Genomic DNA, 23814 nt, shown 5'->3' on the forward strand with positions numbered 1-23814 from the left:
TTCTTACTGGCCTGGAACTCACTGATAGGCCAGAGAGCTCGAGGGACCACCTGCCTCCCCAGTCCTGTGATGACATGACATGACAAGCACACGCTTCCGCATTCAGTTTTTTTTTTTTTTTTTTTACGTGGGGTCTAGGGCTTCAACGCCAGTCTTTTGCTTCCGTGGCAAGCATTTTACTGAATAGGTTATCTCCCTAGCCCCTAAAATTATTCTTTTTATTGTCTTCTGAAATAGGAGTTTGATGCTTATTCTGGGCTGGCATTCTATTTGCAAAGCCCCTGACTAGGCCTCCCGAGTGCTGGGATTCCGGATGTGTACCACCAAGCCCAGCTCATGGGTTTTGTTTGTTTGTTTTGATTTTTTAACAAATGCCCCCATGCTTATTAAATTAAGACACCTGTCAGCCCCACAGGCTATCAAGCTGGAACGCCATTATTTTATCTTACAAGACCAGAGCTTGTTTATACGGCATCGTCATTGAGGCTGAGATTTAATACTCACATGCCAACCCCCAGCTGCCCCCTGAGAATCCACGTTAAAGCCAGCAAACAGATTCCGCTTGCCCTTCCCTGGGGCTGTTCTGCTTTTCTTTATTTCTAGCTATGTGCATATGTATATGCCTGCTTGTCTGCATGTGTACCACATACATGCAGTGCTTGCAGCGACCAGAAGAGGGCGTAAGACACACACCCCCCCCAACTGGAGTTATAGGCAGTTGTGAGCCATCGGATGTGTGTGCTGAAGCCCTGTTCTCTGCAAGAGCAGTAAGGGTTTATAACCGCTGAGTCATCTTCCCAGCCCTGTCTTTTTTTTTTTTTTTTTTTTTTCCCATACATTTAGGGACTCCACATTCTGGGAAAACACATCTCTGAGTTGGTGGCACTGTACATACGTGGACAGGGTACAGATGTTCTTCTGCCCAGAGAAGTTCAGGCGTCCCGTGGCGAAAGCCCTGTCCTGGTTCATCATGTCTGACACCTGGGCGGGGAGGTAGTTTGTAGCTGCCATGAACATCTTTCCCATGTAGCCGCTCCAGGTGGAAGGCTCTTCTGGGCGGCTAGGGGAGGCAATGCAGAGAGGCAAGGGTGGGTCTGGGCTGTGGGCACAGGCACCGTGCCAGGGATTGCTGTGGTCCAGCATTGACCTCAGCAGGCAGAGGCTGTGCCTGAGCACAATGTTCTGGCCACCGAGACACATTATCCCAGCAATAACTACAGAGCACCAGGGCCTGCATGTCCTTCAGAAGAACCACTGTAATCCTGTTAAGAGGTTCCCCGTGCTACTGCGTTCTTACATTAAGACTATTGCTGATGATTAGTCTGATTTCTGGGTTTCCAAAAGAGGGCAAGGGTAGAGATTCAGATGGAATAGATATATGGACCTTGTAAAATGAGCTCAGAAGCCCGAATGGGGTTCAGGGAAGAACAGACAGATCTCTGTGAAGGCTTCCTGGGCCAGACTGAGTAGGAAGCAAGCCTCCAGGCAAGATGCTCGGGGTGGTGTCTCATTATGGCTCTGGAACTGTGTGGTACCCGGCACTGAAAATGCTCAGGTGCACCGTGGGAATCTGGGAAGTACCCTGCGCTCACTGAACTACATCCCAGGCCTCCAAGGAGGTCCATGAACGAGCAGCACTGCTGTCTTGGTGTCCCACACCACGGCTGGCACCCTGGGGATGGGTGCCACCAGGTGTGTTTTGGGAGTACCTGCTATTAGGGCCACTTGTTGGCGGGACCTGATCCTGGTGTTTGCCCATTTCACACTGTTACCAACTGGCTGCATGGTCTTCAGCCTAACTTCATGGGCCTTGTGTTCTTGACCGCAAGGGACACTTTTAGATACACCTGTATCTAAAAGCTCTAGGGCCTTGTGTTCTGATTTAGAATCTATCAAGAGGAATAACACCAAGACTTTACATTAAAGGCTGGGGCACAGCGCAGATGTATAAAAAGCAAAGCAGCCCGAGTGGCTATGCACACGGTCCAGACAGGAGCCACAGAGGACCAGAGAGCAGAGAGAGGTGGCGAGGGTCCTTAGCATCCTGGTTTCTGTTTCCTCACTGGAAGGCAGGAATCAACTGAGCTCTTGGCAGGCTTCCTCAGGGGAACTAAAGCAGACAGCCAAGCGGATGAGACTTGTGTGGTCTCCTAGGTAGTGGGTTTCGGTGTTGTGGGGTTGCAGCTGCTGGACTCTGCAAGTAGGCGGGAGCTGAGATTTTATTATCGAGGGGAAGAAAGAAAGGCGTCCGAGAAGGAGGAGCCATGTTCAAATGAGCATTTCCAGAAGACTGATCTGGCAAGAAGATACAGATGGGCAGCTGCTGTATGCAGCTCCCTCTGCACTGAAACATTCTCCTCGGGGGGAAAGGGGTTATGAGCCGTGTGTGTGTGTGTGTGTGTGTGTGTGTGTGTGTGTGTGTAAACCCTCAGCTTCGGGAAGGCAGAAACTTGCAAGACGTCTGAAGGCCTTACAGAAGCACTAAACATTTGGTGGGAGAAGAGACTCTGACCAGCCCAGTTGCCCCAAGATCTCTCTGGGGATACTGCTTGTGGGAATCATCACCCCTGCTTGGTGGTATTTTCCTACTGTAACTGCATTTGAGTCGTCTCTGCTCCTGTAAGTGATCCCTCACCCGCACTCCTGAGCATCCCCAGGAAAAACTCACTGGTTCATGAAGTTGGGTTTCAGTGCACTTATTACTTCGGTTGTCATGGTTTCCCTTTCTGAAGGTGAGTAGATGTGTGTGTGTGTGTGTGTGTGTGTGTGTGCACATGTGTGTACTATCTCATACCACAAATGGTTAAAGAGAGAGCTGGGAAGAGAGGGGCTATATAGAAACAATGAAGTTAAAGATGTGGATAAGGGCAGCGGCCAGTGAGGCAGGGCGAAGATACAAATGGAAGCCATACTTCCCAAGACACAGACGCTTCACAGACAAGCTGAGAACGAGAATCTGCCCCTGGCCACTGCTGGCCACTCACACACAGTAGAGCTGGGAGATGGCCGTGAGTTCCCTATCTTAAACACTGATGACTGGTGGGAGGTGGGGGAGGGGGCAGGGCTTGGGGGGCACTGGTTTGGCTGCTGCACTGATGATTGACGGGGGACAAGTCCTGGGAGCACTGCCTTGGCTGCTGCACTGATGGGGAACAAGGCTTGGGAGCACCTCTGGTGCGGTGCTGGCGAAAGTGTTCTAACAGATGGGCAGGCCTCTAGGGCCCAGGCTGCCAGCACAGGCAGAAGCTCACAAGCCACTGAAGACTTTGAGACCGTTAAGCAGAGTCCAGAACATAGATAAAACACGAGGAAAGCGTGCAGAATCAGCATCTCAGGTTTAAGTTTAAACACGTGTCCTTCCTGGGCAGTGTTCTGAAGATGGAGGTGCCTTTAGGAGGTGAGGACAGGCCTATGGGAAGTAGATCCCAAGGGGGTGGATCTCTGAAGGTTATATCTGTCCCTGGTCTGCAAAGGTGGGAAGAACCATGACCACGTGCTCCTGCCATCCTAAACCCTGCCACGCCTTCCCCACCACGGCGGGCTGGAATCCTCTGCAATGGTGAGTCAAACAAGCCTTTCCTCTCGTCGTACTTTCTGGAAGGTACGACGGACACAGAGGTGAGACGGAAACGAATACAAAGAATGCCAGCATCCCACAGAGGGAACATCTCGCCGAGCCTTGCCCGCTGGTGACAACAAGGACACTAAATATGCTCTCTTTCATTCCACTGGTTAACACGGCTACACCAGCACGCTGCTGTTGGGGACGCCACGAGACACCTTAGAGCAACAAACTTCCTGAACCCCCACATCAAGCTTAAGGTACAAACACAATGATTAAGCTTGTTTTTTTTACGGGTGAGGAGAGAGATGCAGAGAGACTGAACAAGCTTCCAAAGGGGGCCGAATTGAGTTGTAAACTCAGGAGTGCAGACACACCAGATGTTTTGCTTTTGTGCAGGACATCCCAAAACGTGCTGCGAGCACACACTCTACATTGACAACAGCACGGCAGTAAGGCCAAGTTTACCAAGTGGAGTTCCCATGCCTGCGGGATAACGGGGACCTGTCCCTTCAGCCTGGTAGCTATCCTGTCCTGGTGGTGCACTTGCCTGTCAGTCAGGTGTTCCAGCTTGAAGATGTGCACGGTCTCCGTGTTGCTGGAGGCACACAGGAACTGCGAGTCCATACTGAACACCAGAGAGCTGATTGTCACATACCTAGAGACGGCAACACACACAGGCCAATAAGCCGCCTCACAGTTCTAAGAACAGCTATACGAGGAAATGAAAATGTGTCCTGAGGAGGTTGAAAACCCCTCCAACATTATTCTATTTGTATTTAAAAGGCAATGTGGGAGAGATTCAGGGAGAGCCTCGATCTGAGGAACAAACGCACACAGGGCCTGGCCTTTTCTCCCAGCCAGGACAGAGACCTGCTTTCTTAGTATGTGACATCTCCCAGCTGCTCTCCACAGACCCCGCTACAAAACCCACAGCCAAAAAGGTCCCAGTCACTGTCGCCTGAAGTGGTCCTTCATTTCCCATTTGTGGAAGGAAGCAGATACTGTTTCTGGATTGTGATTCCCGGCTCTCTGCTTTCCCCCACACTGGCCTCCCCCTCATGGGTATAAAGACCCTGCCGGCCGGCCTCTGCAGTAAGTCTGCCTGCTTTGACTTCTGTTTTTAGAAAGCCCCCATATAGCCCTGAGTCAATTACCCGGAAAGCACCTGAATCTCTAGGCGAGGAGGGACAGAGCCTGCCTCCACCCTCTCCCTAGATGGCTGCCAGGAAGGCTTTAGAAGAGGACAGACACTGAGCACAGACCTTTTCATTCCTCGACGAAACTCATAGAGTTTTTGCCCGTCAGGTACAGAGAACACACGGATGACAGTGCCCTGGAAGAGAAAGTGGGGAACTTTTCCCAACCACAAATGCTTTACGCAGGGATGCCCCTTCTCAGGGCAGTGGCTTTACAGGTTTTGAACACCTGTCTCTAAGTGGCAAGCACTGGGCACAGGGGCATTTTTATCTGAATACGTGCCAACTAAGTGTCTTTCCCTTCCCGTCCTTAAGTGTGTGCATGTGTGTACGTGTGGTCACAAACTGTTCAGATTTTCTAGACTATTCTATCTCCGCTTATTAAAAATATATCTGCTTTGCATGGCACTTGAAATATAACTTGATCACTTTCTTTATTTATTCTGGTCAACAGAGTCTGATCTCTCTCCCCATCTATGGACAATAGGCACATGTAACATCTATCCTTATCTGGGGACAACAGGCACATGCATTTCTTAATAAGGCCACAAATTTTTGTGCACAATGTCTTGCATCTTGCGTAATGTCACCGTTTGATAGGACCACAGCAGGCGGGCCCAGACGGCAGGCCTAGAGACCAGCCCATCTGCACGCCCCATCACGGGTCCAGCAGCACTCAGGGCACCTTGGCAGGCATCCTGCAAACCCCCAGATGGGGAGAAGCCAGCGAACACTCACTTTCTCAGACGCACTTGCTAGCTTGGAGCCTGAGGAGTTGAAGGTGATGGCGGCCAGCGTTCCCTCGTGGGCAGCGATGGTGCACACTGTTTTCTGTGTAGGGGAGGATGGAGATGGATGTTGCTGATGGGGAAGAGGAATTTCCTTCCCGCCCCTTGCTCTCTGCCTTGCCTCCCTGGGCCACTTGCATATAAGCTGAAAGCTGTTTCTATGGAGTTCTGCTATAGTGTTCTCTCCTCTGGCTCCTCCCCTTTGTTGTGGTGAACCAATGGGCAGTGGCTATACTACTAAGAGAATGTCTACCCCCACCCGAGCAGATTAATAGCCTATATGGGGCTGGCTCTCATGAACCTCCCTTTCCATGACAGGATGCTGACAGGCTCAATCTAGTGCAAGTGTCAGTGTGACTGAGAGCCTGAGGGTGCGACAGCCACATGCCCAGGAGACAGCATTCTATATAGCAAGCCACCCCATCTTCTGTGACATTCCCTGGGGTCTCTGTGTTTGGAGGGGAATAGGGAGGTGGAGGGGTGTCTCATGTCTGTTCCTTTCCCTGCCTTTGGGAAGTAGATGACCAGCTGTGTCCCTGATACAGAGCCCGGCTGTTAGGGCTCTTTGTGCTTTCTTCTTCAGGGGTTTCCCAGAGTGCCCCTGTCCTGCTCTATGATGCTCTACGAAGCTGCAGGGAGCAGAGGGCAGGGGATACAGGCCTGTGCGCCATCTCGTTGATTCCACTTCGGGCAGGTGTTCTGCCTTGTTCTAGCGCCTGCCTCTCAGCGGTGTTAACCAACACCGACTTTGAGCTTCAGCATAAACATCATTTGTCTTCCTTTGCCCAACTGCTGTGGCCAGAGAAACTCCCCCACACAGCTTACCCCACTGCAACAGGTACTCCTTATCTAAATCTATTCACCAGCTGGCCAGGGTGACGGCGGTGAACTTACCAGGGAGTTTCCATCATAGAGAACAATTTCGCCTGTAGTCTGGCTTCCAGGATAGGCCAGGTAGGAGTTGGAATGGTTGATAGAGAGGGCACAGAGACCTGGCAAAGGACAAACAGAAGACAAGGAGAAAAGAGCTCAGCCAGAAAGGGCACCTGAAAACCACGGGTATGGAGCGCCACCTGCTGGCGAGGGAAGGAACACCTTTGAGTATTTCTGTAGATTATTATAATTGCGGGTTTCTTAAATTGTACATAGTCACCCACACAGCGAGTCACAAAAGCTGGCAACAATAAAAAGTTTCTGAAGGCATAACAGGCAAAGAATAATTTGAATTGAAGCGCGTAAGGAATCTGAGGTGGCTCTGCAGCCCTGGCCAGGGTTGCATCTCATCGCCACAGCAGCCTTGCTTCTGAACACACAGCATGCACACACACTTCCTCGTGAATGCTATCACAGCACACACACACTTTCCCGTGCATGCTATCACACAACACCAACACACACTTTCCCGTGCATGCTATCACAGCACACAGCAGACACACACTTTCCCATGCATGCTATCACACCACACAGAACACACACACACATCCCATCACAGCACACAGAACACACACACACACATCCCATGCATGCTATCAGAGCACACAGCGCCAACACACACTTTCCCATGCACTCTATCACAGCACACAGCACCAACACAGATGGCCTCTGAGCACCTGGGCCCAGTACCGTATGCCATGAACTGCTGGGTTTTCACTATACAAACTGTCCGCCTCTTACAGAAGAGCACCAGTTAACAGGAAACAGAAACGTTTAACATTTCCCTACATTCCTCGTGATGTTAGTACCAAACTGGCAATACCAATTGTGTTAGAACTGTTGATTCTAGACATTGCTGGCTGGGATGCTGATTTGAATTTCTTTTAAAAATGGTTAAATGAACTTTTGCTTGGGATTCAGACAAAGCTTATGAAATGGTCCTAAGATACTTCTGCCAGTTTGTATTATGCATTTATATGAAGTAGTACTTTGAGCACTAACAATTACAAATTACTGATCAATTCTGAAGAACACTTAAGATGATCTATGTCTTGCATATCTATCACATGTCCAGCTGAGATTTAATTACTCATGTAAAAAGAAACAAGTCCGTTTGTAGCATCAGTGCAAACATTTTCTTGTTTTCTTTTTTTAAAAAAAGATTTATTTATTGTGTATACAGCATTCTGCCTACATGCATGCCTGCAGGCCAGAAGAGGGCACCATATCTCATTATAGATGGTTGAAAGCCACCATGTGGTTGCTGGGAATTGAACTCAGGACCTTTGGAAGAACTGGCAGTGCTCTTAACCACTGAGCCGTCTCTCCAGCCCCATTTTATTGTTTTCAATAAATGTTAAGATTATACCCAAGAATTATTTTAAAGCAAATTTAAGATACATTATTAGCAAATGTTTGATATTTGTTCATATTTTATATGCATGTATGCCCAAGCAGGTCATGTAAAAATTTCTTGGGCCAGTTGGGCTGTGGTGCGTATTCCTTTAATCCCAGCATTCCAGAGGTAGAGGCAGGTTGGTCTCTATGAGCTCGAGGCCAGCCTGCTCTACAGAATGAGTTCTCTGACAGCCAGCGTTACCCACAGAAACCCTGTCTTGAAATACCAAAACAAACAAGCAAACAAAAAAAAAAACCCCAAAACTTCTTGGGCCAAAACCGGGTTGCTAGTGTGAAAAATTCGAGAAGCCCAGTTCTGATCCAAACATCTGAGTTAAGGAAGTTTTCAGACTTCCCAGCTTAACCTGGCAGTGACCCTCCACTGTTAGGCAATCAGAGCTCATACCCTCCACAGTTTCACCCCAAAGACAGCTACCTCTCTTCTGATCCCATTACCCTCTAGAACTCTGTGTGCTCACAACTAAACAGGACTTCCCAGTGGGAGAGGTCAGTGTGATTTAGCTGCTTCGAAGAGTGATTAAACAGTTAGCAAGGAATTCAAGAAGGATAACAGGAAAGGCAAATGACCTCGTTTCTCGGCGTGCTGTCTGCTCTGATATGGGAGAGCAGAGCCTCCTGGGAAGAGGGTCCCTGGGGGTCTGCATCTTGGCTGAGACAGTGAGCTTGGCTTTTTTCTTTTCTTTTTTTGGTTTTTAGAAACAGGCTTTCTTTGTAGCTTTGGAGCCTGTCCTGGAACTAACTCTTGTAGCCCAGGCTGGCCTCGAACTCACGGAGATCCGCCTGCCTCTGCCTCCCGAGTGCTGGGATTAAAGGCGTGCGCCACCACCGCCCGGCAGAGCTTGGCCTTTGGCAGTGACTTTGCAATGGGTTATGTTGGATGCAAAATGCTCCAACATCTTCTGAAAATGTAGGAAGCTAATCAGGCTCCTTGTGACAAGCCATTTTTATTATAGGGCAACTCTGGGGTTGTCCCTGAGCATTTAACCAGATTCTTCACAACTATAACCGAGATTAATAGTCAAACATGGTAGGGACTCCAAGCCAGAGAATTACCGGAAAAGGATCTTTAAGAAGACTATACAAGAGGCATCTTTTTATATAAATGAATAAAAGTAATGCTGGCCAGCTTTGTTGCAGACTGGCGTATTTAGTACGGTCTTATAAAAAGCATCTGTAAAACTTTTAGACCAGGCTAAAAGGCCGGGCGGTGGTGGCACACATCCTTAATCCCAGCATTCAGGAGGCAGAGATAAGGCTGCACTTCCGGGTTCTAAAGGCAGGCACGTGAGGTCCGGCCCTTGAGCACAAAAGCCCCCCCCCCGCCCCCCCACGGGCACGCATGCGTGGTTGCATCCACGTATGCTAAACCCTTGTGCGCATGCGTGAGTCACCTGTCACCTACGTCATCAGTGTGATGTAGTCGCGCCAACCCCCTGTGCACATGTGTGGGGCAGCCTTTAAAAGCTGAAGGCGCCATCTTTTGCCCTCTCCGCACCTTGATCTCCAGGCCTGTGCACATTCCTCTCTAATAAACTAAGCGGGTTTGTTGGTGTTCCCTGTCTCCCTCTCACTTGCGCCCAGGTAATTTCACCTAACCTATCCTGTATAGGAGGAGATGAAAAAGGAGGAAAAAAAATCAGATGACTTCCAATTAGGCCCTGCTTCCTGCTCTGGCTGTCTTCCCTGAGTGTGCAGCCAAGCTTCGGCTCTTATCTGTCCCTACACAGAACTCCAGGAGGAGGCTGGCTGGGCACCCTCAACTGCAGGTGCTGGCCCAGGTATGAACCCCTACCTGGACAAGGTCACTCAGGGCCCTTGGCATCATAAGAGGCCACACACACCTTCCTGGCTCTGCTCTGTGGACCCTAACTCCTCATCTGAGCTCTCTGTAATCTAAGCTGGGAAGACGGGGTACCCCGCTCTGGTGCTGAGAAATGAAAGAGGGAGAGGAGACTGCATGGGCTCGAATGGGTGCCGGTGAGGACAGCGGTGGGAAAGAGGTTGAGATCCAGAGTGTAGAAGAACGGGAGGACCAAACCAAAGATCGTACAAATATGGGACTATCTACGAGGGCTTCTGAGCATACGGCCTTGTGAAAAAATGAAAAAAGTCTTAAAACCATAATGAGGCTGGGCAGAATGCTTGCTTTATAAGTATGAGGACCTAGATACAGAGCCCAAGATACATATAAAACAAACAAAATATGTGCAAAAGAAAACCAACAAAAACAAAGCTCTGCCATAGCTGCGTGTATTTGTAACCCCAGCTATAGGGAGAGTTGAGGGTTTCTCTGGAGCTAGTTCTTGTAGATCAGGCCTTGAACTAGAGATCCGCCTGCCTCTGCTTCCCAAGTTCTGGGATTAAAGGTGTGCTCCACCACCGCCCAGCTTGTGTGACTTTTGTTTAAGCTGCATTTGTTTATTTAACTCTGTGAAGCTGTGTAACGGAGCCTGTCCAAAACACCTGGTGGTCCTAACAGCTAATAGTGAGGTAGGAGCAAGGATAGGTGGGGCTTGCAAGATGGAGGAGCAGGAAGAGGAGGAAGAAAACAAGGAGAAGCTGGGCGGTGTTGGTGCACGCCTTTAATGTCTGTACTCAGGAGGCAGAGGCAGGCGGATCTCTTGTGAGTTTGAGTCAGCCTGGTCTACAGAGCAAGTTCCAGAACAGGTTCCATAGCTACTGAGAAACTCTGTCTCAGAGAAAAAAAAAAAAAGCAGGGAGGGGGAGAAAACAAGGAGAGGAGGGCATCAGGGGCCAACCACCCAAGCTATACAGCCAGCCACGGATAAATTAGTAAAGAAAGGTACATGTTAGATAAGAAAGATAAAAGCCCAGAGGCAAAAGGTAGTTGGGATAATTTAAGATAAGGGAAAGGGAAAGCTGACGAGAAATTAGCCAAGCTAAGGCCAGGCATTTATGACTAAGAATAAGCTTCCATGTGATTTATTTCTCCCTCTCCCCCTCCCTCCACACACACACACACACACACACACACACACACGCTGAGCAGTCACTTCATAATTACTAGGATAGCTATGATTTAAAGAGGCAGCCAAGGGACTGGAGCGATGTCTTGGCAGTTAAGGGCACTGGCTGCTCTTCTAGAGGACCCAGGTTTTGATTCCCAGTTTGAACACAGCTACCCTGCAGGGTGGAGGATATGCCCCCTAGAAGACGTGGGTTGTTAAATGAAAATCTCAGTGTCAGGCATGGGGAACCTCCCTATGAGTAATTGATGGGGGAGGCTCCCGAGGCCTTCTTCCCCAACAACAGACTCTCTATTGCCTACCATAACTAGATGGTAAGAGCCTATTGCTGATGACTCAACACACACTGATTACAGAATACAGAGAAATCAAGTAGGAAGTGGCCTGGAAACTTCCTCCTACCTTATAGTACCAGACCTCTGCAGGAGGAAAGTCATCAGTAGCATTACCCAGTGGGAAACCCTGCATGTTATAATACCAACCTTCTAGACAAGATGTGCCCATCAATGCAGCGGTGGTACAAAGATTATGGGTAGGCAGTAGCTTTGAATTGAATGAGGCCTACTCTACAAGAGAAAATTTATGCTTGGTACTGTAAACCTGGTCAAAAACTCATAGCTCAGGAGGTCACAGGCCCTAGAAAGCTTGTTCTATTGTGGTTTTGCTGAACGGAGGTGTTGTCAAACTGTTTTTAAATATTTATGTTTATATAATTAGTTCTGCCTTCAACCTCAGCCATAAAAGCATCCCTCTGCAGTTATCATCAGACAAGGTAGACTCAGAACTGGTCCAAGTGCTGAGCATAAGCAACTATGGAGTACTCAGCCTGAACTGGGGCATCTATAAGAATGTCCTCTACTCTAACGCTCAGAGAACATTACAGAAGAAGGGGGAAGAAAGAACGTATGAGCCAGAGGATGGGGAGGAGTGCTGTGGAAAGCTGTCTGTTAGACAGGACCACTGCACACATGAGCTCAACACAGCTGATGTGACCTGCACGAGACCCATACGAGATCAAGCCAACAGCATCAGTCAACATTCCCATAGGCAGCACTAATGGACTCAGTAGGTTACAAAAACGGCAGTGTGTGTGTGTGTAAGGACATGAAGCAGGGATTGGGAGATGAAATTGCCAAATAATAATAAAACATACTCTATTTTTTAAAAGGTGGAAACAACCATGTGAACCAATTGGTGTATGGATAGATGGCTTATGCCATGTCCTTCTAACAGGATAGTATTTGACGATAAGAAGGAATTATGTATGATACCTGCTGCAATACAGATAAGCCTTGAGAGCAGTAAGTAGAAGCCAGTCACAGAAGACCAAATGAATGTTAAATTTACAGTGACAGAAAGTAGATCAGGGGTTACCTAGACCTAGGGGAATGAGGGAACAGCTAAGAGGCATAGGATGTCTCGGGGGGAAGGGTGATGAGAATGTTCTAAAATTAAATGTAGGGGGCTGGAGAGATGGCTCAGAGGTTAAGAGCATTTCCTGCTCTTCCAAAGGTCCTGAGTTCAATTCCCAGCAACCACATGGCTCACAACCATCTGCAATGGGGTCTGGTGCCCTGTTCTGGCCTGCAGGCATATTCACAGACAGAACATTGTATACATAATAAATAAATAAATAAATATTTAACAAAAAAAAATAAATTAAATGTAGGGCTGGTTTGATGGCTGTGGAGGCCTGAAAATGTGAGTCAATTCCACCTTGACCAAAGGTCAGAGAGTTGGAATTTACTAGTTCCTCCAAGGTTATTTATTGTGCTTCAACCTAGTTGTTGATTTAAGAGTTCTGTTCTCTCAAGGTTACTGTCAACAGGTGTGGCTAATTGTCAGCCCTTGTATTCTAGGAATAGATCAGGAATAGAGATCTGTTCCTACCTCAAACAAAAGTCTAAGGATCCAACTAAGTTCCAGTTCCCTTTATGGAGATCCACCCAGGGAGTGGTTTGCCTACAGGTCTAGGGTGTGAGCGTGACTTGGTTCTAGCAACAGATGTTTAACTATGAATGTTCATTTCCTTGTATCATGTTAATGTAGTCTTTGGTCTTATTCCTACGTTTTGGGGTCAGGGGTATTTTAAGCAGTTGGAAATTAAACATGGGCGAATTTTCAGTACTCATAGAAATTCCCTCCCAATACTATCCTATATGTTTCTCCGTTTTATTATTTTCATTCACATCTTCATATTCTTTACTATATTTCCAATCCCCATGCCTTTACCCTAGTGAGAGGTATTTTTGTTGAGGCTGGTTCCTGAAAGATGGCCCCATGGGTAAAGGTGCTTGCTGCCAAGGCTGACAAGCTGAGTTAGATCCCTGGACCCACATGGCAGCAGAAGAAAAGAGATGCATAAAAGTCCTCTGGCCGGGCGGTGGTGGCGCACGCCTTTAATCCCAGCACTCGGGAGGCAGAGGCAGGCAAATCTCTGTGAGTTCGAGGCCAGCCTGGTCTACAAGAGCTAGTTCCAGGACAGGCTCCAAAACCACAGAGAAACCCTGTCTCGAAAAACCAAAAAAAAAAGAAAAAGAAAGTCGTCCTCTGACCTCCACATGTATGTATAAATAAATGTAAAACACACACGAATAAACATAAAACAATGGCTATACCCTTCTCTGAACATATTAAATTATGCACTCCACTTATTATTTAATTTTTGTGAGTGTGTGTGTGTGTGTGCATGTGCAGGTACCCGAGGAAGCCAACAGAGGGTACTGGATTCCTTGGAACTGGAGTTAGGGACAGTTGTTAAGTTGTCTGAAGTGGGGGTTGGGAACCAAATTCAGGTTCTTTGGAGGAACAGCAAGAGCTTTTAACTGCTGAGTCATCTCTTCAGCCACAAACTGTGCACTTTAAATGAGTGAATTCTATGATATATGGATTTTGTATTTGGCTTTTGGAGGGAGTGGTAGAAATCATGTTTACTAATTGTGTTAATTATACAGTGATTATGACCATTTCATGTAAACCTGTAACATTTTAATTATTTCCAACTTACTATTGCCATCTTTACCCTTCCCCCCCCTTTCTCTTTTTTCTATTTACCTTCCTCACTCTGTTTTGTTCTGTCTCCCTCTCAAGGCAGTACAGAATTTTGGGAAGCTTTGGGTCACAGGGGCAGGCTGAAGATACAGATCCCCGACATACACCTTCCCTGTACCACTTGGCTCTTTTAGGTTTGTTTCCCACCATGGGGTTCTCTAAAAAAAGTCAGGGCTTCATTTTCCTAATTCCCGCCTCCTATGGAACCTATAGAGCTCATTCTTGTGGCTGAGCGAGTCAGGAGGCCTGAAGCAGAACCTTGGGCAAAGGCTGGCAGTTGTCTTTTGGAATTTTAGGTCAAGATATAAATATCCCTGGGAGGGGACGAAAGGCTTCAACAGTTTAAGCTGACTTTGAACGTTCTGTCACAACACCCAGTGCAGAATTAGACAACGCTGAATTCTAACGAGAGGGACAAAGGGTGATGGCGAGGACAAGTGTCCTGTCACAGGTAGCCCTTACTACACAGCCTTGTTCCTGGACCTGCAGCTCTGCCACCTCGTGTGACTTCAGAGAGGCCCCAGCCACACCTCACTGGAGTTCCTTCCATTTCCCCCCACCCGGGTCTCAGAGCTCCACCCCGCCGCAAGGCTGTGTTTTCTGACCTGCCTCAGGCTTAGCTATGCCCATGCCACAGTCTTTTCTGTCACTAGTGCCTCACAAAGTCGTTCTGTAGGAGCAAAGTGAACTTTTTCTTTGATATTATTTTCTAGTATGAAAGTGCAGGGTGGCAAAGGGAAATAAAAGGCAGCTGATTTTGAAAGGTGGGGTTTTCTCCTTTCCGCATTTAAAAATGTAATCTTTAAGCTATTTTTTCTATGCAGGCACAGGGTTATGAAGTTTTTACATCTATTTATTAATGGGTGCGGGGGAGATACAAATGTGCCATGCTATGCATGTGGGAGTCAGAAGACAACACGGGGGAAGTCAGTTCTCTCTATTATGTGGGGTCCCAGGGATCCAGCTCATGTGATCAGGCTTAGCAGCAAGCGACTTTACCTGCTGAGCCACCTCACTGACCCAGGCACGGGGTTTTAATGTGGCTTCTGGCCTTGTTTTATAACTGATGCACATTTTCATAAATAGCTGCTATTTCAGTGATCTCCCCCATCTGGAAAGACGGGCCTTGTTAGTAACTCAAGAACCAACATCACCACGAGGCTGGAATTGTAAGAAAGTCCCTTGGTCCTCCTCCTTCTGACTTTAGTATCTATTACATCGCAAGTCCAACTTTAGGTAGTTCAGTGAAACTGATTTATAAAACACGGCTGGTTAATGCCTCAGGGAACACTTTCCAGGGTTAGAGGATGCAGCTCAAAGGTGTTAGTGTGTGTGTAGTGTGCACAGCTCTGGGTTCCAGCTTCAGCACCATCACTCAAGATGCTTTCCGATTTCCAGCACAAGCCAAGAAATCCACTGAGAATGGTGTGGTAGTGCACACCTGTCAGCCCAGCACCTGGGAGGCTGAGGCAGGAGAACTGCAAGTGTGAAGCTAGCCTGGGTGAACAATACTGTATTTTCAAAAGAACCAGAAGGAAAGAAGAAAAGAAGAAAAGAAGAAGAGAGAGAACTGACCCAGGTACAACAAACACCCAGATGGTGGGGATTGTTTACACTCCCACTATTGTATTATGCAGAAAGGCACTGACGTATTATGCAGAACATTCGCTGTCTTTCAGAGGTGGTCAGTCTGGGACCTTCACCCCATCCAGCTGTGCTATGACTGGCAGGGCTTTCGTGGGGATTTCCATCCCTCACTGCTCAGGGCAGACTGCTGGCTGGTGGGACATTAACTCTCAGCTCGGGTTAGTCCAACCCTTCAAAGGAATCAGCCTGCAATCGTTGGCACAAACAGAGAGGAGGAAGGACATTTATAGTCACCTTAGACGCTGAGCACCAAACAAGGGAACACCCTAGAGCCAACTGACCCCCAGCCACTAAACGGAAACATTCAGAACTTGGTGGTAAAGTCAGTTTACAAGGCGTTCTGTTTTTCTTGTGTTCCCAGACTTCTAAAGCCAGGAGGCAGTGTTTCCACAGAAAACAAAGAGTGCACACAAGGAGGCTCTGGGCATCTCAGGAGCCATGCTCTCCACAGTACAGCGTCCCCTGAACCTTGCTGAGAGAAAGGAATGTTCTGGCCTGACTGGGGCTGCCCTCTGGGATGAAGGGGTGACTAGAGAGTCAGGCTGGCTGTTCACACAAACGCAGATGGACCTTGGCTTATTTACACACATGATGTCAGTCTCCCTCCACGCCATGCAGCTCCGCAAGTCAGAAACCATCACCCCAGCTCACTGCCATGAAAAAGCAGTTGAGAGGAAGCAGCGGTGGGAACTGGGAATTTGGAATTTGAGACTAGCTGAGGCTATTCCTGTAAAAGGGCATTAGGCATCTAAATGTATGTGCTGTGATTAAGTTGCCTGTCTTTTAGATGAATCAATCAACATATCCCAGAATCCTGTTGTAATGTTTATCTGAAACCAAGAATTTTTTTTTTTCAGGGAGCAAGGAACAGGGTCCTATCCTGGAACTCACTATATGGCTCAGACTGGCCTCCTATTCATGGGTAATCCTTCAGCTTCAGCCTCCTGGAAGTTGGGATCATGGGTGTGCATAACCACTCCTTGCTCCAACTTTCTGAGAAAAAAAAAGGGATTTAGTTTTGGCAGGGGTGGGAATGCACACCTCTAACCCCAGCATTCCGGAGACAGAGGCTGGATGACTGAGGGTTGGAGGCTAGCCTGGGCTACACAGTAAGACCCTGTCTCAACAAGCAGACCAAACAACACTTATTCCTTTTTATCAAGGGCACAAATAGATTTCTTGCTTTTAATTTGTTTTTCTCCTGGCTTTTACCTCACTGCAAAAATTAGGCAACCAGCTGGGCGGTGGTGGCGCACGCCTTTAATCCCAGCACTCGGGAGGCAGAGGCAGGCGGATCTGTGAGTTTGAGACCAGCCTGGTCTACAAGAGCTAGTTCCAGGACAGGCTCCAAAACCACAGAGAAACCCTGTCTCAAAAAAACCAAAAAAAAAAAAAAAAAAAAAATAGGCAACCAATGAGTTTTCTTGGCTGCAGAGAAACAAATATGGTCATCCATTGTGAACCAACATTCCAGCCATATACACAACAGTGTGCATACAGCCCAAGTTTACTGTGTTATACCATCTAGGTCTGCTCAAGGATACCGGAGGTTTGCCCATGATGAAGTCACCTAATGACACAGCTCTCAGCTCTCGGAATTCATCCGGTCATTACGGGACATAGGACCGCATGCTGGGAGACTGAGAGTGAGAAGGGAGATGCCGCCTTTTCACTATGGTGGGGCATGCCTCCGCACTGAAGCTGCTCTGACGTGCAGCCCGAAAGGCCAAGGGAAAGGTGAGTGTGAGGCAGGCAATGGGTGAACTGCACCCCAAAGGTACTCTCTTCAGAGAAGTGACAGCCAAGGTGGCTTTCTACGTGTTGAGCATCTCTTTCCGAATCCAGCAAGGTAGAGCTCAGGCCCTCTCCTCTGGGGCACTGCTCAGATTCCGGCATTTCTTATGCCCATCGTGAAAGCACGCCTTCTCACACTGTCCACAGCCCACAGTGAGGGCGTTTCACCTCTGCTTTGTCCAGACATGGGGAGGATCTAGCAGCAAGCCCTATGCTGATCACCTTCATGAGCCTTCCCTGGTTTAGTGCCCAGCCTAGGCTGTGAGATAAATCTCATTATTCTTATTACAACAAGGAACCCCAGGCTCAAAAAGTCCCTCCTACTTGTATAATAAACTCGACACAAAGTCATGGGATCGGGAAACTTACAGTAAAATGAAGTAGTCATTTAGTGACACTAAGTTAGAACACAGCTTCTTGAAAACTAAATGTTAGTTTTCATTAAAATGCTTTTAACTTTAAAATTTAATAGTATAAATGGTTTTTCCTCATGTATGATGTGCACCATATATGTGTATGTCACCCATGTTGAGAAATGTATTTTTAAAAATCATGTAATAAAACTTCTTTGAAGTTCAGATGGTCTGGCTAACTAACCATGCTGACAAACCAAGTCAAAACTTGCTTCTAATTATCACACCTACTCTGCAAAGAACAGTCACAAAAATGCATTAGGGGTAAACACCTTTCAACATCGGATGCATGAAGTCTCCCACGCGTCTATCTGACATGCCCCAGCCCATTTGCTTATATGTCTCCCAGAAGAAGGATGCTTCTCTTGGGCTACCAGGCAGGCAGCACAGCCTTCCCACTGGGACCACAGGTTTCTATAATTTGAATCTATCACCATTCAAATGCATCTTCAACTAAAACACCATTCAGACCCCCAAAGCATACCCTGGGCTCAAGGTTTTCAGGCCAGGTAAAAAAGCAGCTTGGGAATGAAGCATCTTCACATTGGGGAGGGAAGGGTTCGGTTCTGTGGCTGGAGCTCACCTGTTGGGTTTGAGGGGATGTCCAGGAGGGTCTTCAACAGCTTCATATCTTTAATGTTGTGGATATAGATGGATTCTTCCAGGCAGACCAGCAGCCTCTGTAATCAGACAGAACCATCAGCCTCCCACACAGAGCCTGTGAAAAGGGACCCGCCAAGTCCTTGCTCATCTGTCCTGTGAGTTCTAACTTGGTTCCCTGTCTAACGGAGGAGGAATGCTAATGAAGCCTTCTGAAGGCCATGTTTATGAATATAAACAGACACAGCCTTGCCCACTTGGGCAGACGCTTTAAAATACAAGGTCCTGAACAAGGTCCTAAATTTTACCTTAAAGATATCTCTCTCTCTCCTTTCCCCACCCCCTCCCTAGAACAAGACGGTTCAGGGAACTTCTATTGTTCTGTTCCCACATTCAATGTTGGTGATTGAGTTCTTCCTCTTACACAAATATAGGTTTCTTTTTTTTTTTCTTTTCTTTTTTTTTTTTTTTTTTTGGTTTTTCGAGACAGGGTTTCTCTGTGGTTTTGGAGCCTGTCCTGGAACTAGCTCTGTAGACCAGGCTGGTCTCGAACTCACAGAGATCTGCCTGCCTCTGCCTCCCAAGTGCTGGGATCAAAGGCGTGCGCCACCACCGCCCGGCAAATGTAGGTTTCTCTATTTTCTCTGCGTTGCTAAACCTTGGACTTTTTCCCCTTTCTCTATGTTTTGTATTCTGACATAGGGTTTCACTAAGTTGCCAAGGTTAGCCTTGGACTCACTCTAGCCCAGGCATGTATTGAACTCACAGTCCTACTGCCTCAGATGCCCAAGTAGCTGAGACGACAGGGCTGAGACACCCTGCCCCACCCCAACCTCACCCCCAGCACCCTTCTCTATTTTAATTAGAGCACTCTGGCCACACTGCTAAAATTGTATGAAAAGTAAATTCTAACAAGATCTCAAAGTTGGGATTAGTGAGGTGGCTCAGTGGGAAAACAGACTCGCTCAAGTTTGCGGACTCAAATTGAATCCCTGGAACCCACATAAAGACGGAAGGAGAGAATCAACTCCACAGAGAAAGTTGTTCTCTGACCTTCACATGTTCTCTGTAGAACATACACAACCCTATCCCTATTACACACAAACACACAAGCATAAATAAACTTTAAAGATAAAAAGGGGGCTGGAGAGATGGCTCATCAGTTAAGAGCACTGCTGCTCTTTCAGAGACCTGGGTTCAGTTCCCAGCACCCATGTGGCACACAACTGTCTGTAACTCTAGTTCCAGGGAACCTTATGATGCTGTCTTCTGTTCACCTTGGTCACCACATGAATGTGGTGCACATACATAAATGTTGGTAGAACAGACACAGAATAACTTTATTGTTATGTGCATTGGTGTGAAGGTATGAAATCCCCTGGAACTGGAGTTACAGACAGTTGTGCGCTGCTATATGGGTGCTGGGAATTGAACCTGGGTCTTCTGGAAGGGCAGCCAATGCTCTTAGCCACTGAGTCATCTCTTCAGCCCCCCAGAATTTTTTTTTTTAAATTTACCAAAAGATACTTTAAATATTTTTTCAATATTTAATTGAATATTGCCACTTCTCTGTGAAGAGGTCACCTGATCACTTTGCCTTCTGCCAGCCACACCAGGGTTTGTTTTTATCTTTTTCTGAGTTTCTAACAGCCTCTGGTATCCCCTTCCAGCCCTTGACGCAGTCCTCAGAGGAAGAGCAGCCCTCACAGCCCCTCCTGTAGGAACAACATCTCCTTTAGGCTCATGTGACATGGTCAGCATCATGACAGTGCAGTCAGTTCTGTGAACCACTCATCTGGACCCCACTGGGTCACCACCATGCTGGCCAGAGGGAAACAGGAAATGCAGGAAGGGTATGGGGAAGTACTTGTCCCGAGTCACATAAGAGCTGGCTTCCGGTACAAGCACACAAGATGGCAACTGCTGTGTCATCGGCTGCTCTGCAGCTCCAGCCACACCTGCCTTCGGCTCACCGCTGCCGTTGATTTTGTAGCCCAGGCCCACTTCCCAAGTGCTGGGGTTACAGGCATGCCTCATCAATTCTGGTTTTATGCAGTGTGGGAATTGAACCCAGGGCTTCAAGCATGCTAGGCAAACACTCTGTCAACTAAGCTACATCCCCTGCCTACTTTGACTTTCATCTTACATTTTATAGGTAGTTAATCGACTAGAGAACTAGATAGATATCCGCCTTAAGATCTGCCTCAAAGGCTTCAATCCAACCAACCTGCAGTAGGCTAGGAGGAAGCCGATGGTTGAATAACTATAAAAGCTTCCACAGATAAAGACATCTGGTTTATGGTTGTCATCTAAGAGAATACATTTCTGCGTTAACCACAACAGAAATAATGACATTAACTGAAAATGGAACAAATCCTGCCATGTCAGGATTTGTAAGCACCTTTCCTTTCTGTATATTCAGAGGGATTTTGTGGATGGGTTACATGCATGGTACATGCACACATGTGTGAGGGTGAACATGCAGAGCCAAGGAGGGAAGTCGGGTGCCCTTTGCCATCATTCTCCACTTTTTTCTTTCTTTCTTTCTTTTTTTTTTTTTTTTTGGTTTTTCGAGACAGGGTTTCTCTGTAGTTTCGGAGCCTGTCCTGGAACTAGCTCTTGTAGACCAGGCTGGTCTCGAACTCACAGAGATCCGCCTGCCTCTGCCTCCCCAGTGCTGGGATTAAAGGCGTGCGCCACCACCGCCCGGCATCCACTTTTTTCTTTTAAGGCAGGGTCTCTCACCACATCTGCAGCTTGAACTTTTCACCTATGCTGGAGGTCAGCTGACCCCAGCTTTCCACAGTACTAGAGTTACAGGTGTGTGTGTGTGTGCGCGCGCGCGTGTGTTTGTTTTGAGGCAGAGCCCTATTCTATATAGCCCAGGCTACCCTTTGATGTGCAATTTCCCTGCCTTGGCCTCCTAAATGCTAGGATTACAAGAGTGCACGAGTAGGCCCTATTCAAAAACATGGATTTTGCTTCTTTGTAACTAACTTCTTCTATAAATCTGTCATTTGTCTTGTTTTTTAAAAAGGAGCCACAAGTCTGAAGACTTGACACCGGCAGGATAATTACTGTAGAGCAATACATGCTCACCCTATGTATGCCCTTCGCTGTTGCCCTGGGTAGGCCGCTCCTCAGGCACTGGGCACCGTGAGACTTCCTTACAGCGGATAAATTGCCTGAGCCAAAAGTTAAGTCCAAAGTCTTGAGACTTTAAGAAAAGAAAACCTGAAACCCTTCCAGATCTGCATCAAGTCACCTTAGAAGACAAAAAGCCAAAGGGAGGTACAGGTGTTAGCTCTGGCTTGCTGATAGCTTCAACATCTGTGTTCTCTAGAAGACGGTGGGGTGGGGGTGGGGTGAGAACCTCAAGTCAATGAGTGTTCTGTGGAGTGGAGGCTGTGCCTAAAGTGGAACACACTCAGACCCTTAAGTACTCTTTCTTGCCTCCTTTGCTGATGAGATTGCCTGAGAAATCGTACCAACAAATTCCATGGGTACTACTCGAGAGCTCTGGTCGGTGATGAGTAAATCATTTTTTTTTTTTTCAAATATTTATTTATTATGTATACAATATTCTGTCTGCGTGTATGCCTGAAGGCCAGAAGAGGGCACCAGACCTCATTACAGATGGTTGTGAGCCACCATGTGGTTGCTGGGAATTGAACTCAGGACCTTTGGAAGAGCAGGCAATGCTCTTAACCTCTGAGCCATCTCTCCAGCCCCGAGTAAATCATTTTTAAAAGGTAGCTGCTATGCCCAAATCCACAAAGTCCCCCAAAAGCCAACAAGGAGACCGAGTCCCATATGTAAAAGCAGAGCCTTTATTGTATGCAAGTTTCTCTGCATATCCAACATATTGGAATAAACGAGAGCCTCGAGCTCAGTTAGAGTTGGGTTTTTATAGTAGTAAAGGTAGGGGTGAGGGGTTTCTGAGGTTCAGGACCCCTGATTGGCTGACATTTGTCTAGGGGTGTCCTGGTGAGTGTGTGCTGGCAGGTGATCCTATCTTCAACGGTTGGAACGTTAGGCATTTCCTTTGGATGGTCTGTTCTAGGGTGATGCTCAGGTAATCTCAGTTTGTGGTTCTTCTTGCAACCAGGTATTGCTTCAGGGTAAACTACTGAGACTCAGGGCCCTATTAAACTTATCAGTGACCAAGTCCTACTCTGGCAGATGATAATGGTTAGAAATAAAGAACTTCCTTTGGGTGATCTGTTCATGTTTAGCTTATCATGGCTGGCTCCTACATTTCTCCCTTCCCAAACACCGATGACAGGACCCAGTCTTGGGTCCTGTTTGCCCCTCGTTTTAAGGTGGTATGGAACTATTTAAATTAATAAATCCATTAATTGACAACTCTGGACATCCCCCCCCCACACCTTTGGCTAGCCTTTCAACCTGCTTGGGTCCAGATAACAACATCCCAATGTCAGCTTGAAGCAGTTGAGGAAAGGAATATGCCGTCCCATACCCCTGCCCAAAATAGGTTAAAAGGCTGAGACAAGGGGAAAGTCCCTGGCACGGGGGACAAGATAACTACCTATAGTACCTGTTGATATACTGAAAAAATAGGACCAGCATGAAATCCAGAGAATCATTGGGTCATATTTTGAAAACCTGTACTCCACAAAATTGGAAAACTTAAAGGAAGCGGATAATTTTCTGGATAAATGTCACCAAAATTAAATTAAGACCAGAAAAGCCAATTAAATAGACCTATAACTGCATAACTGCTAAAGAAACAGTCATCAAAAGTCTCCCAACCAAAATAAAAAAGCCTAGGTGGTTTCAGAGCAGGATTCTACAAGATTTTTAAAGAAGAACTAATACCAATACTCCTCAAATTACTCCTCAAATTGTTTCACACAATAGATCAGAAGGAACATACCCAAACCACACAAAGACATTACTAAGAAAGAGAATTACAGACCAATTTCACTCATGAACATTGATGCAAAAATACTTAATACTGGCAAACTGAATCCAGGAACACATCAGAAAAATTTTCCACCATGATCAAGTTGGCTTCATCCTATAGATGCAGGGATGGTTCAACATATGAAAATCTGTCATTGTAATCCACCAAATAAACAAATTGAAAAAAAAAAAAGCCGCATGACCATTTCATTAGATGCTGAAAAACCTTCGACAAAATACAACATCCCTTCATGATAAAGGTCTTGGAGCGAGCAGGGATACAAGGAACATACCTAAACATAATAAAGGCAGTATACAGCAAGCCAACAGCCAACATCAAACTAAACGGAGAGAGAAACTCAAAGCGAACCTACTGAAATCAGGAACAAGACAAGGCTGTCCACTCTCTCCATATCTATTCAAGATAGTTCTTGAGGTTCTAGCTAGAGCAATAAGACAACAAAAGGAGATCGGGGGATACAAATTGGAAAAAAA

At 47.0% G+C, this 23814-nt stretch overlaps 1 protein-coding gene across 1 annotated transcript in view; it reads right to left on the reverse strand.

The window, feature by feature from the left end:
• Positions 1-23814, reverse strand: part of Wipi1 (WD repeat domain, phosphoinositide interacting 1) — a 40991-nt gene that overhangs the window by 5563 nt on the left and 11614 nt on the right. Inside the window, exons 4-9 of the mRNA XM_057773456.1 lie at positions 18377-18473; positions 6444-6541; positions 5500-5592; positions 4828-4898; positions 4113-4220; positions 896-1060 (exon numbers count right to left, since the gene is read on the reverse strand). Of these exons, the coding sequence (XP_057629439.1) occupies positions 896-1060; positions 4113-4220; positions 4828-4898; positions 5500-5592; positions 6444-6541; positions 18377-18473 (632 nt within the window). The remainder of the gene's footprint in view (positions 1-895; positions 1061-4112; positions 4221-4827; positions 4899-5499; positions 5593-6443; positions 6542-18376; positions 18474-23814) is intronic.

Source organism: Chionomys nivalis, chromosome 7 (assembly GCF_950005125.1).
Source record: "Chionomys nivalis chromosome 7, mChiNiv1.1, whole genome shotgun sequence".
Lineage (NCBI taxonomy): Eukaryota > Metazoa > Chordata > Mammalia > Rodentia > Cricetidae > Chionomys > Chionomys nivalis.